Below are 16372 nucleotides of genomic sequence, written 5' to 3' on the forward strand. Positions count from 1 at the left end.
AAACAACGAAAAATTCAAGATTTCTTTTTAATTTATCTACAATATATTTAATAGTACGATTTGCCAAAGTCAAATTCTTCCCCTTGTCTAATAGTTGCTCTTATACTTTTTGATTTCTATCATAATCACATGAATGTTTACCAGCTGAGCCCTGGCGCTAGGCGTTAGCAGTTTATAAAACTTATGGTAATACTGAACTAACTGGGCCAACGCAAGCTGTAACAATTGAGACCCAGTTACTAGAGAAGGAAATGATAGGAATACCTCGCGATTCAGATCTTCCAGTGATTTCTTCCAGTTGGCGGAGAAACTGGCAACCAGTTGCAATGAACGGCGCTCCTGACGCTTGAATTCTTCTGTCTGTTCTTTCTCCAACATGTGTTCGCAGTCTTTCACATATTGTATGATACCACCGAGGTGTGGAGCAAGAATTTCTTCCACATATTCTGCACTGCGTGTGCTCAGCAACTCCCGGAATGCTTCAGCCTCCTTAGAATTATCCCGTGTTCGTTCCATTAGCACGCCGAGTACAAGATCGTAGTTGTTGATAAGATAAATAAGCTGTTCCTTGCGGGTAGTGAAAATAGCTGCCATTCGTAGCATGAAGCATTTGACTTCTTCCTGTAGTTCTAGCAACAGATGACTAACTAGCTCGTTTGGAAAGTTTTCCGATATGCCGACTATTGCGGCAGAAAATTCAGCATAACGTCTAGTTATCTGGAAATAAGCAATGATTTTTCTTTTGATTATGATAATACTGCAGAAAAAGCTTACGTGGTGTGGGCCCGTCTCTTTGGAGAATTTGGTGGGATCACATTCTTGAATGCTTTGAATATTCATCCTGAAGACCTGCTCGAATCTTGGCCAAATAACTGCTTGTAGGTTGTCCCAATATCTGAATATTTAAAAAAAATATGACATTTTTGTATCAGAAATATATCATTTCTATTTACCGATCCAATGCTGGTACACATCGTTTATGACACATCAACTGGTATCGTAGACAAAGTTGAATGCAAAGAAACAACGCAATTGTGTCGAAACAATCCTGAACATAGGTTTCTAAGGTTTTCTGTCAATCAGAATCTCATTAGTAATCTACTAAAGCATGCAATCGTAAAATATTATACTCACTATCAACATCGCCATAGTCTTTCCCATGATTTGATTGAACAGCTCCTGCGCTTGTGGTCCTCGCACAATGAAAAACTCTGTCACGAACAAGTATTCTCGACATGCGTTGTCAACTAAAGCATACTGTTCCGAGCGGAACAATGCTTCAAAGGGATAGCGAGTTTTCTGCTGCGCATGTGGAACAATGATGGGTGCCTCTAGCTGTTGGTTCAGAACATCCCCTCGATCTCCGATTGAAAATACCGTACTTTTATTCTTCAGGGAACTCGCTTTGGAAAAAATGCTGCGTGTTACCGTATCTTCCAGACCCATTAGGTCATCCTTTGAAACAGCTTCTTCGAAACGAAGCGCTCCCAGTCTGGTAGAATAACTCTTGAAGTAGCTGTAGTAAATTTTACCCATCGTATCAATATATTCATTGCAGATTTCCTGCGCTACCATACGCTCATTAGATAAAATAAATTCGAAGAAAAATTTATACTTTAGCATCGCATTCTGCGGAATCTGATAGTTGGTCATGGGTTTACGAAATTTGTAGATTTGCTCCATTAAGTACACCCGAAGCTTACTCATTGCCTTGATTTTCAACTTCTGTAGCACATCATTGACGTCCTGTGATGACTTGGACTCTTTGAAGCTAAGTTCCTTCATAAGACTTAGCTTATGATTTAATTCGTTTAGATGAGTAAGAAAATCCTTATCCGTTACTGAACTATCCATTATTGTGCTGAAAATTAAAATATAAACTTAGTAAGTTAGGCAAATCGTTGTTGGTAAATATTAAAATACTAACGAAATCATCTCTTCCGGAACGGCCATATCCTCGATGAACTGTGATAGCTGAGCCCTTATTGATTGACGATTGGTTAGCTGTACGGACATCGAAACGGATTTCCTCTGCAGCGTCGTAATTTCAGTGCTAATATTATTCAATGCATCTTGAATGTCCATCAGCATCGATTCCATGCGCTCCAAAATATTAGAAGTGTTTCCGATTTGGTTGTGCAGATTGGCAATGTTTTGACTCTCCTTGATATAATCCTCGATAGAACGGTTTTCCACTTCCGTAAACTCTTTTTCGATTTGTGCAGAATACTGCCGCAAGTCTGTTCCGGTTTGAAGGATTTCCTGCACTTCATCGTCTTCTATCTGCTCACCAGGCGGAATGTAATCGGACATGATTTTTGATACTTTTCCGTTTCGTGTTTTACACAAATTTAGATTTTTCCAATAGTATTAAAATTAATTACCATCCACGTAACAAAACAATGTTTTTGTTTTTTTTTTGATAATGAATGATCAATGATGTCAACAGTATTGGGCGATGTCACATCGAAAAGTCGCAACATCGATATTTCAGCGTCGGTTTTCTGATGTTTCGATTCGATATCAGCTCACCGAAAAATCGGTCACATTGATTTTATTTTTTTGGTGCGCTATACCGTGGACCCCCGTTCGTTTGACCATTTTTAATCTGAACACTTTTTAATTTGAACCCCGCTGGTTTGCACGACGTGCAAATTAAAAATGGTTCAAATGTCATTCTCAACATGACATAATTTGTTTATGCAGACAATGCACATAAACACGATTTGTTTGTACTGATCTAGCGTGTTTAATCGGTTTCTCATTTCGTTTTCCTAACGATTAATACCAGAGACAGACATACAATTGTACCAGCGTTGTACCTGTACAATTGTATGTCTGTCACCGTGTACAACGATAGAATCACGCAAGCAAAGTGGTACAACGGTGGTTTCTGTACCTACCTCTTTCACCGTTGTACGAAGTAGAGTGACTATATACAGAGTGGCGCCAAGTCATCCCAAATGTATGCAATGCAGTTTATCCTAGGTTTTTCTTTCTCTTTCCTGCATACGCGTTGGATAGGTTGTCTGCTCGATTGGAATGACACTGACAGATAATTATGATTCCAATTTTGACATTGTCGCCACTCTGTATATAGTCACTCTAGTACGAAGCTACAACTGCTCGATTTTTACTGCGCGCAGCGCCAATGACTGGTAGTTGTGATAACAAAAACTAAGCAGAATTTTAAATTAATTATTATTTTGCAAGATTTTGGCGAAGATTTAACGCTAAACGCTCGGCATCTTGAAATTTGTGTTTACATTTCGTCAATAGGAACAAAAACCAACGCTTAGACCATGCAATTAGAGATTATCGGTGATGAACACAACCACGTACAACATACAGCAGTATGTTTGTCACCCTTCCGTTGTACATGTACAACGCTGGTACAATTGTATGTCTGTCTAGGGTATAAGATAGAATTCCGATCGGAAAATGCAATATTCGCACTTGCAACTGCCAATTAAAACAAACCACCAAAACAATAACAAAGAGCAGGGCAGCCAGTTCACACAGGTTTCAGCATATTTCGGGTTACCAGTTGTTCAAATTAAAAAGTAACCCCGTTAGTTTGCATGAGGAATCGTTCAAACGAACGGGGGTCCACTGTAGTCTGTATCCCGCTTAAGCCTATAGTATCGACCTGAAAAGAAATGGGCAAAAAGATAGGCCAAGAAATGCTTAAGAAAAGATTTCTAGATAGAATTAACCAAAGGGCGAATGTCGCAAATGTATAAACAAAACGGTAAACGGGTGAGAGTTATTTTTTGCTGTACAGCACTCGTTCGCTAATTGCACGAATGATGTGATGCGATTAGCGAATTTCGTTTTTTAATTGCACGATGGTTGCCAATATTTAGTGTAAAACGTGTTGCGTTATCACTATAAAGAACTCTTCACATGCATTCACACGTTCGCTAAATTTTGGAAAAAACATTAAAATTTTTACAAACGAACTAAAAGTTTAATGAAAATGTGTTCAATTAGTCAAAGTTTAACCAAATTTGCATGAATTTGTTTGTAATGTATCTACGTAATGCAGAGATAGAGACTTTGCATTCGGCATCGCTGCATTTTTGTTTATAGCAACCACCTGGGAAACCACGTGCAGTTTGACAGATAACTGCTTTTTAGTTGCACGATCGTGCAGTTAGCGGACGTGCAATTAAAAGACGGTGCGACTAGAGGACGTGCAATTAGCGCACGAGTGCTGTATTAGCATTAGGAAAATCAACACTCTCGGTTTGTTCACGCTTGCGACATTCGCCCTTTTGTTAATTCTATGATTCTATCTTCACTTGACAGTCCCAGGTCTTACCCAATGCAGAGTTAAAGTTATTAAGCGTGTAGTACCACTTTTTAACTGTCACATTGACAGCATGCGCAGCGCCAGCATGTTTTGCATGTTTTGATAGTTTCTTCGACCGGACAAATAGAACACGCAGAACATCTTAAACTAATAGAAACTTTGCTCTTCATTTTATAATTAAACCGGGCGTATTGAGGCTGATTTGATTTTACTTAGACAAAGTTTTAGTGATAAACATGACTATTAGTAATCTGTTGCGGCTCCGTCCAACGTTAACGACTGCAAAATCAGTGCTAGATGTAATTTATCGATGTTTGTATTATATAACATATTTCTCATGTTTAACCATATTTGCAGGGCCTGATACGACCTTTTTCCAGTCATGCGGCTTTTGCCGAGCATAAGCAACTGGAAAGGATTCGAAACATCGGTATCTCAGCTCACATTGATAGCGGTAAGACAACGTTGACGGAACGAATATTGTTCTATACCGGTCGCATAAAAGAAATGCACGAGGTAAAGGGAAAGGACAACGTCGGAGCAACGATGGATTCTATGGAGCTGGAGCGGCAACGTGGTATTACCATCCAATCGGCAGCCACCTACACAATTTGGAAAGATCATAACATCAACATAATCGATACGCCCGGTCACGTAGATTTTACGGTCGAAGTCGAACGAGCTCTGCGTGTTTTGGACGGTGCGATACTTGTACTGTGTAGTGTTGGTGGAGTGCAAAGTCAAACATTGACCGTGAATCGACAAATGAAAAGGTAGGTACTGACGCAAAATGTAACATGTCTCTTTAAATATCAATTCATTTTTCAGGTATAACGTGCCCTGTCTGGCTTTCATAAACAAACTAGATCGCATGGGTGCTAATCCGTATCGTGTATTGGGTCAGATGCGGTCTAAATTAAACCATAACGCTGCATTCATTCAGCTCCCCATTGGAGTAGAAAGCAATTGCAAGGGAATCGTCGATTTGGTCAAACAGCGGGCTCTCTACTTCGAAGATAACCTGGGACTAACGGTGCGAGAGGACGAAATCCCTCAAGATATGCGAGTGGAATGTGACGAACGACGGCATGAACTGATTGAGCATTTATCCAATGTTGACGAGGGTATCGGGGAACTGTTTCTCGAAGAGAAAACTCCCTCGGAGAAGGACATTATGTCTGCCATCCGGCGATCGGCATTGAAAAGGACCTTCACACCCGTGCTGGTAGGAACAGCATTGAAGAACAAGGGTGTACAACCGTTATTGGATGCTGTTTTGAATTATCTTCCTCATCCAGGCGAAGTTGAAAATATTGCGCTGATTGAAAGGAAGGGCGAGGAGCCCCAGAAAGTTATTTTGAATCCAGCTCGAGATGGAAAAGATCCGTTTGTAGGATTGGCTTTCAAATTGGAGGCAGGACGATTTGGTCAGTTAACATATCTGCGTTGTTACCAAGGTGTTCTGAAAAAGGGTGACAATATATTCAACGTGCGATCGGGAAAGAAGGTTCGTTTGGCTCGCTTAGTACGACTTCATTCGAACAATATGGAAGACGTCAACGAAGTTTATGCCGGAGACATATTTGCTCTGTTTGGTGTTGATTGCGCAAGCGGTGACACATTCGTGACCAATCAAAAACTGGAACTCTCTATGGAGTCCATTTTCGTGCCAGATCCAGTTGTGTCGATGGCAATTCAACCAACTAATTCGAAGGATCGTGATAATTTTTCTAAAGCAATCGCACGTTTTACCAAAGAAGATCCGACCTTTCGGTTCGCCTATGACGCTGATGTCAAAGAGACCTTGGTGTCTGGCATGGGAGAGTTGCATTTGGAAATCTACGCTCAACGAATGGAACGCGAATACAATTGTCCGGTGACACTGGGAAAACCAAAAGTGGCTTTTCGCGAAACTTTGGTCGCTCCATGTGAGTTTGATTATCTCCACAAAAAGCAGTCGGGCGGCCAAGGGCAATATGCTCGCGTTACAGGCATACTGGAACCGCTTCCTCCTCATCAGAATACCGATATCGAATTTTCTGACGAAACAGTTGGAACTAATGTACCGAAGCAATTCGTTCCTGGCGTTGAAAAAGGTTTTCGGCGAATGGCGGAAAAGGGCCTGCTTTCCGGTCATCGATTATCGGGTATCAAATTCCGACTGCTGGACGGTGCCCATCACATTGTGGATTCCTCTGAACTAGCCTTTATGCTGGCAGCGCAAGGAGCTATCAAAAGTGTGTTCGAGGAAGGCGGTTGGCAGATTCTGGAGCCGATTATGTTGGTAGAGGTGACGGCACCGGACGAGTTTCAAGGTGCAGTGATAGGACAGCTAAACAAGAGGCATGGTATCATCACGGGAACGGAGGGTGCTGAGGGTTGGTTTACGATCTACGCCGAAGTTCCGCTGAATGATATGTTCGGCTACGCGGGCGAGCTGCGCTCGAGTACGCAAGGCAAGGGCGAGTTTAGCATGGAGTACAGCCGGTATTCTCCTTGCAAGCCTGATGTACAGGAAAAATTGATGCAAGAATACCAAGTGTCACAAGGTATTGTGGTGGACAAAAAGCAACAACAGAAGAAGAAGAATTAGGTTAGTGTGTGTCTTGAGGAATTACGCGGGTGCTGATCTGTACATAATGATAATAATAATACAAGTAATAACATTGTACTACATATTAAATGTTGCGACGAAAGAAAAACTCAATGGTAAATTGAGTGCGAAATAAGAATCAAATTTATACGCATTTCTTGATCCGAAGTTTCCTCTGGAATTTTTGGTCTATTTTTCTGCATTTCATTAAAGAAATAATTACTAGAAATCGGATATATTTACAATAGATTTTACAAACTGTCGTTTACACGCTAAAACTAATCTTTTCACATTAATAGTTATTTTGAGCAGAGCTCCTGGGCTAATCGTTGCCAATTCCGTGGCCGGCCTCTGTAATCTCCATACTTTTGTGGGGTTGTACCTGCAACTCGTGGATCATGCGCCTGCGTCCCTCGGCTTTCCGCTAAAATGCACATTTCGTTCGAATACGGCAAGTGCATGTACGTTTTCCGTAACCAACGTTACAGTCCCAGAACCGCCAAGGTCGACCACTTTATTTAGCACTAGATGATTGCCCGATCTTACTCGGGGCCCCTCTGTCTCTCAGTACATCTGTTATTGTAACGAAATATTTTTTCATTTGAATGTGTCTATTCCCTTTGTCAGTTTCACTCATGTTGTACCCCAGCCACTTGTAAATCTGACTTCTTCCTGGTAATCCCTATAAATCGACGAAAAACCTTTTTTACGTTACGTCTCCTTTGTTAATGGCCACCGTATTCCCCCTTTCAGAAATCCAGCAACTTGTACAACTGCTATCGTTCCATGTGCAAGAGGAGCGCACCCTTTTACCCATTTGAACCTTTCTATCTTCTTGTAAGAGACCATCTTCCTCTTTTGTAAACTCCCCTGCGCTGGTCCTTTTATGCCAAAATACATGTGTTTGACAAACGACTTTTAATGAAGAACAGTTAAAAAGTTCCGGAGTTATGGCGAAACATACATTCATACTCACGTTTGTTCGTCCTCCTACTTGTTGGTTCTTTCCCAGTCAGCTCCCTCTTCTGTCACCTAAATCCCTATAATGGAAACGAAACAAAGGTCTTTTTACCATATATTCATCGTCGGTGGAACCCCTCTCTTTTCTCAAAGTCACTTGCACAACTGCAATCCATTTAAATGCAAGAGAAACGCATCCCCTTTTACTCAGCCCCTTGTTAGGGCTCCCCCTTTTGACAACCTCCCAATGCTGATTCCCTTATGTCAAGGTGTGCCAAGTTTGATGAAGATCCGTCGAAGCGTTTCGGAGTTAGGGTCTTCCTCACTGTTATCAATCCCCCCCTTTGTCAACCCCTTCAGTTCTGATTCCCTCATGTCAAGGAATATGTGTGCCAAGTTTGATGAAGAACCTTCCAGGCATTACGAAGTTATGGCCCCGATAATTCTGCGAAGCGAGTTGACTCGACTAGCGCCGAACGAAACGCAAGTGGTAGCAAATCAAAATTTGCCGTGCAACGTCACTTGCCTCGCAGAATAAGGGCCATCTCTTGAGCTTTTGCTTCTGCTATATATTTGGTTATAGACCAATTGATTGTAAGCCTAATTCTCTCAGCCTTCCTCCTCGGTCTGATGGGGATTGCTTCTGCTGTCTCAAAGCTTTCCGAACATCGAAGTCGTCTGTTAAGCATAGCAGTTGGTTCTTACTGGAAAACTTACCTTACTTAACTTAACTTACTTACTTGGTTCGATACTCGCTTGCTGGTTTGTATGCTCGCCTCAATAATGTCAGATCAGACGTGCATTTAGTAAGCTACTTATTTTAGAGTATTACCCGTTAATCCGGAAATCCCCTCTACTCGTGCGATTTTATCGTATGCTGCCTTGAAATCGTTGAAAATATGACATGTGCTCGCTCCTTGCGTCAGATGTCTGTCCGACGTCGTTCGACAAATTCTTACAGGGGTGCAATACTTTTTTCTTTAGTTTCTCGAAGCTCTTTTTTTCTCTCAATCGTATGGTGACATTCCCCGTCAACTATGCAGTTGGGGTTTCTCCACATTTACTGTGTCTGGCCGAGCGTATCCTGGCCTAATCGTCTTCAAGATTCGAAGACCCGAATTCCACAGAGGACAGTAGAGACTTATCCAGAAGGTGCGCGTGGTTCTGGGAAGTTTGCAGGTTATCCAAATTGCCGAGAAACGGGCCGTCGATTAGTATATAGTTGATTTGGTTTATTGTTTGATGGTGAAGCGATCTCCAGAGTGTTTTGCGGGTATTTTTTTGTGCGAAAATAGGCTATTTGGACTTGTCGTCGATCTTAAATCGTTACATCGATAGATTGTTTCCCCACTGACCAGGGCGTCCATGTAATTGGCGAGGAGCTGTCGTACGTTGTTTCCAGCTGTAGATTAAACGCGTTGATGTAGTTGAGCAGAGAGACATTTCGTTGACCTCGTTGACCATTTTATAGTGCGCCACGCGATCCAGCATTTTGGTCACTACAATCCTTCGTCTGCTCGTCAGCTCGGTCTTGGCTCAGCTTTCGCCGGTCATGAAATTCAGCGATCTGCAGTTATAGATACTAAGTTTCCATTCCGCTCCCTGGATGGAGTGCAGATCACCAACCAGGATAAAGAAACAATGTTCCGCTTTACAGTGGCATCACCCTCAAAAGCCCCCTTTGACATGTGCTCGGACGTTCAAAGGCTGGTTAAGCTGTTACTTGTACCAACATTCAATATTCACTGTAAGCAGACATATTGTTTTCCACGGGGTTGATTACTCGATCTCCAGTAAGGTTGTTCGTATCCTGGCTGAAATAGCTGTATCTTAACCGCATGGACACAGCGGGTCCACGAGTTACACAGTAAAGACTTTACCAACCTTCCCTAATAACACTAGTTGCTTTTGTCAAAAATGGGACAAAACTATCTCAAATGATCTCAGTATAACTACCGGGGCCACAACTGGTTTTCCTTCATAGAGATTCATTATTACATAATCAATACGGATATCAAACCAAAGACAATCCAGTTTCAATATTTATTCGCTAATAATTGTATAAGGTTTCAAGTATTACAATGGAGTAGTTTTATACCTAAATATGCCATTATTCTACCTTTCAATAATAGAAACAATGCTGATACTCCAAACACTAATCCAGTCATTTCTTTGTAGAAAAAAATAACTATTTCCCTAAATAGGGTATATTATGGTTGATAATAATAAGTATTCTAGAAAAAAATGATTTGTATTTTGGTTTCGCTAACAGCACGCGGACACATTGACCGATTCCTCGGATTACTTTCTACTGCAGCAATGGAATCTTCGGACCTTTTAACAAGCAACAAAGCTCTGTCTACTCACATTTCCTTTATCTATTACAAGTTTAGGTGACTTTCAGCTACCTACCGATACGGAAACAATCAACTTTAATCTTTAACAATGGCTCACTCTCACACCTGCGTCTCGGACGCACTTAGCTGGCGCCCGATTGATGTGTCCCCAAATCCGCCGCCTTCGTCTCGTTTCTGTCCGGCAGTATTACCGCAAGCGAACGCTGCATTTCCCGCTCGGGATGAATTCATCCAAAACTCCCGTTTCAGTTTCTGTGGAACGGCTATGTGGTTTTTGGAGATACGCACAAGCGTGTTGGGGTGGGAAAAAGGAAGCCTTTGTCAGCTCATTTGGTTAGATCATCAGAGTGCATTGATTTGCTTCTACGATTTAACATCATTATACTCTAACTTTAATTAAATGCAATGAAAACGCAATTAAGCTATTATGTTCCTTCTTATTCACAATCATGTGCACCTTGTATGGCTAACGAATGCAACGCAATGTCAATGAGTAACACTTATCTAATGAAAAAAAAAAGCAAACCAAAAGTAAAAACGAGTTGTTGTATATAATTCATGAGCAAAATGGTTTAAGCATTTTTACTATCACAATAATGACATAGCCAGAATTCGAATTCTTAGAGTAAAGTTCGATCCTACGGTTATGTTTTAACACATGTTTTTAAACATTCATTTTTCAAACGAGAAACAGAGATTGAATGATGTTTATGCATTAAAGTTTGTTGAAAACCATTATTGCCAAGATAGGAATAATTATGAGTTTAATGTTACGGTTGGATATGATTATATTCACAGTGAATATTGAGATGAGATTGTGTTACCTACTGAAAACCAATAAATCATAACTGGATTATGTCGATAGTTTATGTTACGTTTTGATACAAAACTTCTGGACTTTTCTTCTATGTTTCATTCTGCGAAAGCTTTAAGCTGTAGCATCTTGTCTACTAATTTAATCATTCATGAACTAATGATCAGAATATAGGTTGGTCTTCTTACACAGGATAGAAACTGAATTGTCACAGTTACAGTATAGAGTGTGCAATATTACACACCGTTTTTCACAAAGATACATCAAAACTACGCAATATGGTAAACTGTTAGTTTGCTTAGAGGATGATACTGATTTGATGTGGGACTATGTTTTTTATTGGAAGGATCTCACATTATAGTGGTCAGTGCATTTTGAGGTTAGATTTTTAGACCTGCGTTCGTTTGGAATGGTTTAATTGACGGTTGTTGGCATCGTCCGGGTTGCTTTCCTCCTCCTCCTTCATGGTGGACAGTCGCTGGTCGGTTGTGATCGATTTTTTTGTGCTTTCGGAAAGTCTGTAATGAAACAATTGCGAATGAAAATCGAAAATCGGTATTCTTTTTTGTTAGTTCAACACCCTTTTTTATAAATATTTGTTGTACTAATATAAAATGTTGACGTAAAATATTCATAGCAGAACACAGGATACGTACGATTGTTGTTGCGTTTGTTGTGTTGTTGTCGATGGTGGCTTCTGGGAGCTGTCGGGTTTGGTTTGCTTTTTCGTAAACAACACGTTACAGTTGTTGACCTGCTTCCAGATTGTGGTGCGATTGACTTCTTCGGAAATGTTAATTTTACCCTTGCTGGCATTGAGGGCACCGTTCTCCAGCGGAAGCTGCAGGTTGTCGGCTGAATGATGACCGGAGTCCTGTCGTAGAAAACACGAGGAGAACAGGAAATGGCGCAATGTTTTCATGGTGACAGAGCGGATGGTAAAAGATGCTTGTAATTCGATAGGAATAATGCAGAGAATATTTGGTGTTCGAAAGAGTTGACAAATAAAGAAATGAAACTAAGTAGATTTGGTGATTTTAGTTGTAGTAATAGTGTATTATACATCTGGTTTTACACGCCAATTTATTTATTTTTGATTGTTAGATACCGCAACCGTACTAGTGTTATATATGCTAGGTATTTACCAATCACAATGATCCTATAAATTTGATATTTAGCTTTTGTTATCTTTCCGATTTATTTTTCTTTTCGATTGCAACTACCACAACTTTCACTAATCTTTTTCTATATAAATAACAATAGGTTCTACTGAGATTAAACTAATTTACTATCTGCTGTCTCATGATTGGTATATAACGTTTTGTTTAAATATTTTGAAAAAGATAATAACATGCGCAAAAACGAGATAGATCGTATGCAAAATAACAATGCAAAATTAGTAAATAAGTTAAGCTGTGATTCTAGTGCTTGGTGACAATTATTTGCGTTTTCGGTGTGGTTAGTAGCGAGTGGTTTTCCTGCCGAAAAATACAAAAGAAAATAATAATAAGTAAATAAATCTTGTAAAATGACTTTCAAATTCCGTTTGCGGAAAATATAACGTATTTTTTCTGAATTTGTCCAGCAAGCAGGAAACACGTCCTTGAAACTAATTGAATAATTTTAAATAACAAGCAGTGCTCTTGTAACAAATAAAACAGGTTATTAATTAGATCACATTCAACGCAAAGCAAAACTTAGATGCTACATTCCGTTATCGAAACTTGACCTTCTGTTTTTATACGACAGACTTCGCAGCCAGCTGTTAGAGTGCAGGACAATTTAGGGCCAGTTGCTACGATCCTATTGACTCTAACAGCCTCTCCCAGTTGAGATTCGAACATACGACGACTGGCTTATTAGACCAGCGTCATATCTCGAAGTCAACTGGGAGGCTGGGAGATTACATTCATGCCACATAATTTGAGTTTACGATTTGCAATTGGTCGGTGTTAAGTCAGACGGGACTAAGTCGCAAAATTTAAAAAAATGAGTTAATGACAGCAAACGATCAAGAATTTTCTAAGCTATATTTTACTCTTATCAGATTACAGTAATGTTGCAAACAGCCGGAGTTATGAGATGATTTTGAACAATTAATAGCTATAAACCACACAGAGCAGCAAACTTTGATCGCGTTTTTCTCGAAATCAGGATTTTGTCACTTGGTTCGGTCTGACTTTACACCGACCAATTTAAGTTCTTGCAACATGGCCCAAGGCCAAAACTATCTTTGGATCGTCTTTATTTTTGTATAATTAGATAATTTTATTGATAAACAGGAGCAAAACGTTTACTTATGTAGAAGATAAATAAATTAGAATTGCAATAATGTATTCTTCCAATCAAAAGATCTGAAAGAAATGGTATCGCAGTTAAAAAGCTAAACAATTGTTTTTGCCAACGTTCTTCTTTTCTTAGATTGGAAGTCTTGCAACTCTGTTCGCTCATATTATGTCCGTAAACAGCACTGGGCAGGAGGATAACTTATGAATGGCCCATGCTATTAATTGCTTAAAAACGCGGAAACTATTTGGTAAAATTATGAATGTGCATTTTATTTTGGTGTAAAACACGCTAATTCATAATTGTGTAGAATGTAAAAGCATCAAACATAGCCACATCCAATAAAATCAAGCGATTATCCGCGATCTCATTCCACATGGAAGAAATCACGGTTTTCTCTTAAGCTTTTACCACTAGTTGGTATGCAAATTTCATAATAAATACCGTCTATCTAATTGATATACTGTCATACTCGATGATTCGTCATAAAAACGGCATGAACTATGCATATTTTTCACATATATTGCAAAAAACTGATACAAAATACAAAACATGGGTAGAATGCATCACAGCGGAATCGAACAACTATAAACTATTTTTAATTTGCAGTACATCTTTTGTTTCGGATTATTTATTAAAAATGTAGCAATATTATGCATTGTATAGGACTTAGAATTTGCCTTAAACCTAATTGTACATTGTTTAACTTACAATATTTCATCACACATCAGTTGGAGAAAAGTAGATGATTAAATTTTATTGCCAATTATATTGAGATATGAACCCATTGTATCTCAGCAAAAAAGCGTATGTAACAAACGCTATAACGAACGCTTCCGCCATTTCGGCAGCCTGGTTTTAGGAGTTTATACAACACGTGATTGAATGGAAAATTTTTTGGTTGCGTTTAACGCCTAGCTGGGCAAACTTGGTGCGTTTTGTCCACGGGCTTTGGCGTTCTGCCTCACATAATGATTTTGACTCTTGCCAAAAATCGTCAAAAATAACAAAAAATACTGGTTTTTGTTTGGAAATTTCACCAGGAGTAAGTGTAAAAAAGATCCCAGTCTTCTAGAAGTTGAAAGACGTGGAACAAACACGCCGTTGCTCTGCAAAATGATGTTTTGCTTAAGCGGTGCATTCTGCACCACCTTACCCTACCTAAGTTTTTTATTATGAAATTGACTCTTGTAAGTCGCACCGCAGGCTGCAGGAAAGCGCCTACAACTATGCTACCTTTAAATCGTATTCTGTAGGCACTGTAGGTGTGGCTTCTAAATTAAACTCTAGCAACAAAGATTTCGGACTATCTGCTTGCAAATTGGCTGAACTGTCAAGAGTTCCCATGTCGATTTGGAGAACGCCTGACCAATGAATGATAGGAAACCCGGGCGTGGCAGAAAAGTAAAGGCAACTGAAATCCTAAAGAACTTAGTTGGAACAATGTATACTTTTTTTTAAAAGATAGGAAGTGTCTGATGCGAAGAATGATTGATTGGCTAAACTGGAAAACTTCGATTTAGACCAAAAATACATTGGGTTGTGCAATGTAACCGATTGTTTTACTAACTAAACTATCGTCGCCCGTTATATTAGATAGTCTAATACCTAGTTTTTTTCTCTAATGCTATCATTCTACATTCGCCACATACTCCTCTTACGACGATATTATTTTTGTATGACTGCTCTTTGCTTCTAACAGACAGACTGTCACTAGTCGATCAGTGCGATAGAAACAGGCTGTTGAGGGTTGTGCGGTGCTGCTAGAGTCAGCAGGATCGTTGCGTTAACCCCGTAATTATCCTGTGCTCTAATACCCAGCTGCGAAGGCTGTTGATAAAGATGGGTCAAGTCTTAAAGATGTTTATAACCCAACGCTTTTTTATACCCGGCATCAAATCAAATTGGAATAACACTTTCATTGCTAGGCAGTCGAAACGGTTTATCTCTCCAAACGTTTCAATGACTCGCAAAATCCTGGAGCTTTCGAAGAAAGATCTTAGCATTTATACTGGTCTTATAACAGGACATTGTCCGAGCCGATATCATCTGAAGCTAATGGGAAAACTTCAAGATGATATATGTCGCTTCTGTGGCATAGAAAAAGAAGACTCGGAACACCTGTTATGCCGATGTCCGGCAATTCTCAATAAAAGATTAAGGTTCTTTGAAAGAGGGCTGTTAGAACCCTCTGATATTTGGAGAACAACTCCCAGCGCAGTAGTGCACTTCATCCGAAGTGCATCACCGGGCTGGACAAATGCTATTAGTCAAACAATGACGATCACTTCTGATAGTGGTACGTCATCTTGACAACATAGCTATAATAAAACGGGGGATATATCACAATAGATCAAACAAATGGTCGCAGTGATAAAAATACCCAACATGGAAAAAAAAAATACCCGGCATATACACTCGAGGCTGATAAACAGACTGAAGGCGGAAGAAATGCGATATCTAGATGATTCAAAGCTGTTGATGTGACGCCACTGCTTATTTACTTTGAAAGTCAACAGCAAACTGCTCAACCGCTATAAAGCGGAGTAAGTGGATGCAAGGACTAGAGAAAACTAACGTGAAGGTAGTAACGTATGCATTAAAAAAATGAATTTTTATCGGATGGTTATGAAAAAAACTAAGACAGCTAATTGAGTTTGATAAATTTCCCATGGAAGGCAATTATATTAGCTTACTTGCAAAAAAATACTACAGCTCTATCAGTCGAACTCTAATCGCGATGGCGAAAACAGTGAAGCTATTCCGTTCAGACGCGTCAAAAACGAACATCTTGCGACACTTTGTGGACGCCGGATGCGCCCAACACAACAATCAGAGCATCGAAAGAAAGCCCGGTTCCGGACGGCTGACTACCTTGAGTGACAAGAAGCATGAAAAGATGCTGAAGAGAAAGACCGGGGGAAACGTGGCTACATTGCTGCGTGCGCTTGGACGGGAGCACCGACCTCCGGCCAAATAGTGGAAAAGTACTTGGCAAACATGGACATACATGTCAGGAAGCGGTAGTCCCGTCCACTGGTATCGGA

General features: G+C 40.0%; 3 protein-coding genes across 10 annotated transcripts in view; 1 reads left to right on the forward strand and 2 right to left on the reverse strand.

Moving 5' to 3' along the window:
- Positions 1-8: 8 nt before the first annotated feature.
- LOC128742217 (vacuolar protein sorting-associated protein 52 homolog) lies at positions 9-2383 on the reverse strand. Its single transcript, XM_053838497.1, has 5 exons — positions 1928-2383; positions 1135-1861; positions 954-1072; positions 775-895; positions 9-717 (listed from the first exon to the last, which is right to left on the reverse strand). Exons 1-5 carry the CDS (start codon positions 2311-2313, stop codon positions 88-90), a joined length of 1983 nt encoding a protein of 660 aa, XP_053694472.1. The 5' UTR covers positions 2314-2383; the 3' UTR covers positions 9-87.
- Positions 2384-4437: 2054 nt separating this feature from the next.
- Positions 4438-7019, forward strand: LOC128742195 (elongation factor G, mitochondrial). Its single transcript, XM_053838464.1, has 3 exons — positions 4438-4614; positions 4673-5088; positions 5144-7019. The coding sequence occupies exons 1-3, from the start codon at positions 4552-4554 to the stop codon at positions 6906-6908; spliced, it is 2244 nt and encodes a 747-aa protein (XP_053694439.1). The 5' UTR covers positions 4438-4551; the 3' UTR covers positions 6909-7019.
- A 2890-nt stretch (positions 7020-9909) lies between these two features.
- The window catches only part of LOC128744176 (sodium bicarbonate cotransporter 3), an 84387-nt gene continuing 77924 nt past the window's right edge, over positions 9910-16372 (reverse strand). For 7 of the 8 annotated variants that reach the window (XM_053840991.1, XM_053840996.1, XM_053840995.1 and 4 more), the window contains 3 exons: positions 11696-11913; positions 11434-11557; positions 9910-10477 (listed from right to left, as the gene is read on the reverse strand). In XM_053840991.1, coding sequence (XP_053696966.1) covers positions 10325-10477; positions 11434-11557; positions 11696-11913 — 495 coding nt within the window. In that variant the 3' untranslated portion in view covers positions 9910-10324. Of the gene's footprint in view, positions 10489-11433; positions 11558-11695; positions 11914-16372 lie in introns of all 8 variants that reach the window. The other variant, XM_053840994.1, reaches the window with a different exon arrangement.

The sequence above is a fragment of the Sabethes cyaneus genome, chromosome 3, assembly GCF_943734655.1.
Source record: "Sabethes cyaneus chromosome 3, idSabCyanKW18_F2, whole genome shotgun sequence".
Taxonomy (NCBI): Eukaryota; Metazoa; Arthropoda; class Insecta; order Diptera; family Culicidae; genus Sabethes; species Sabethes cyaneus.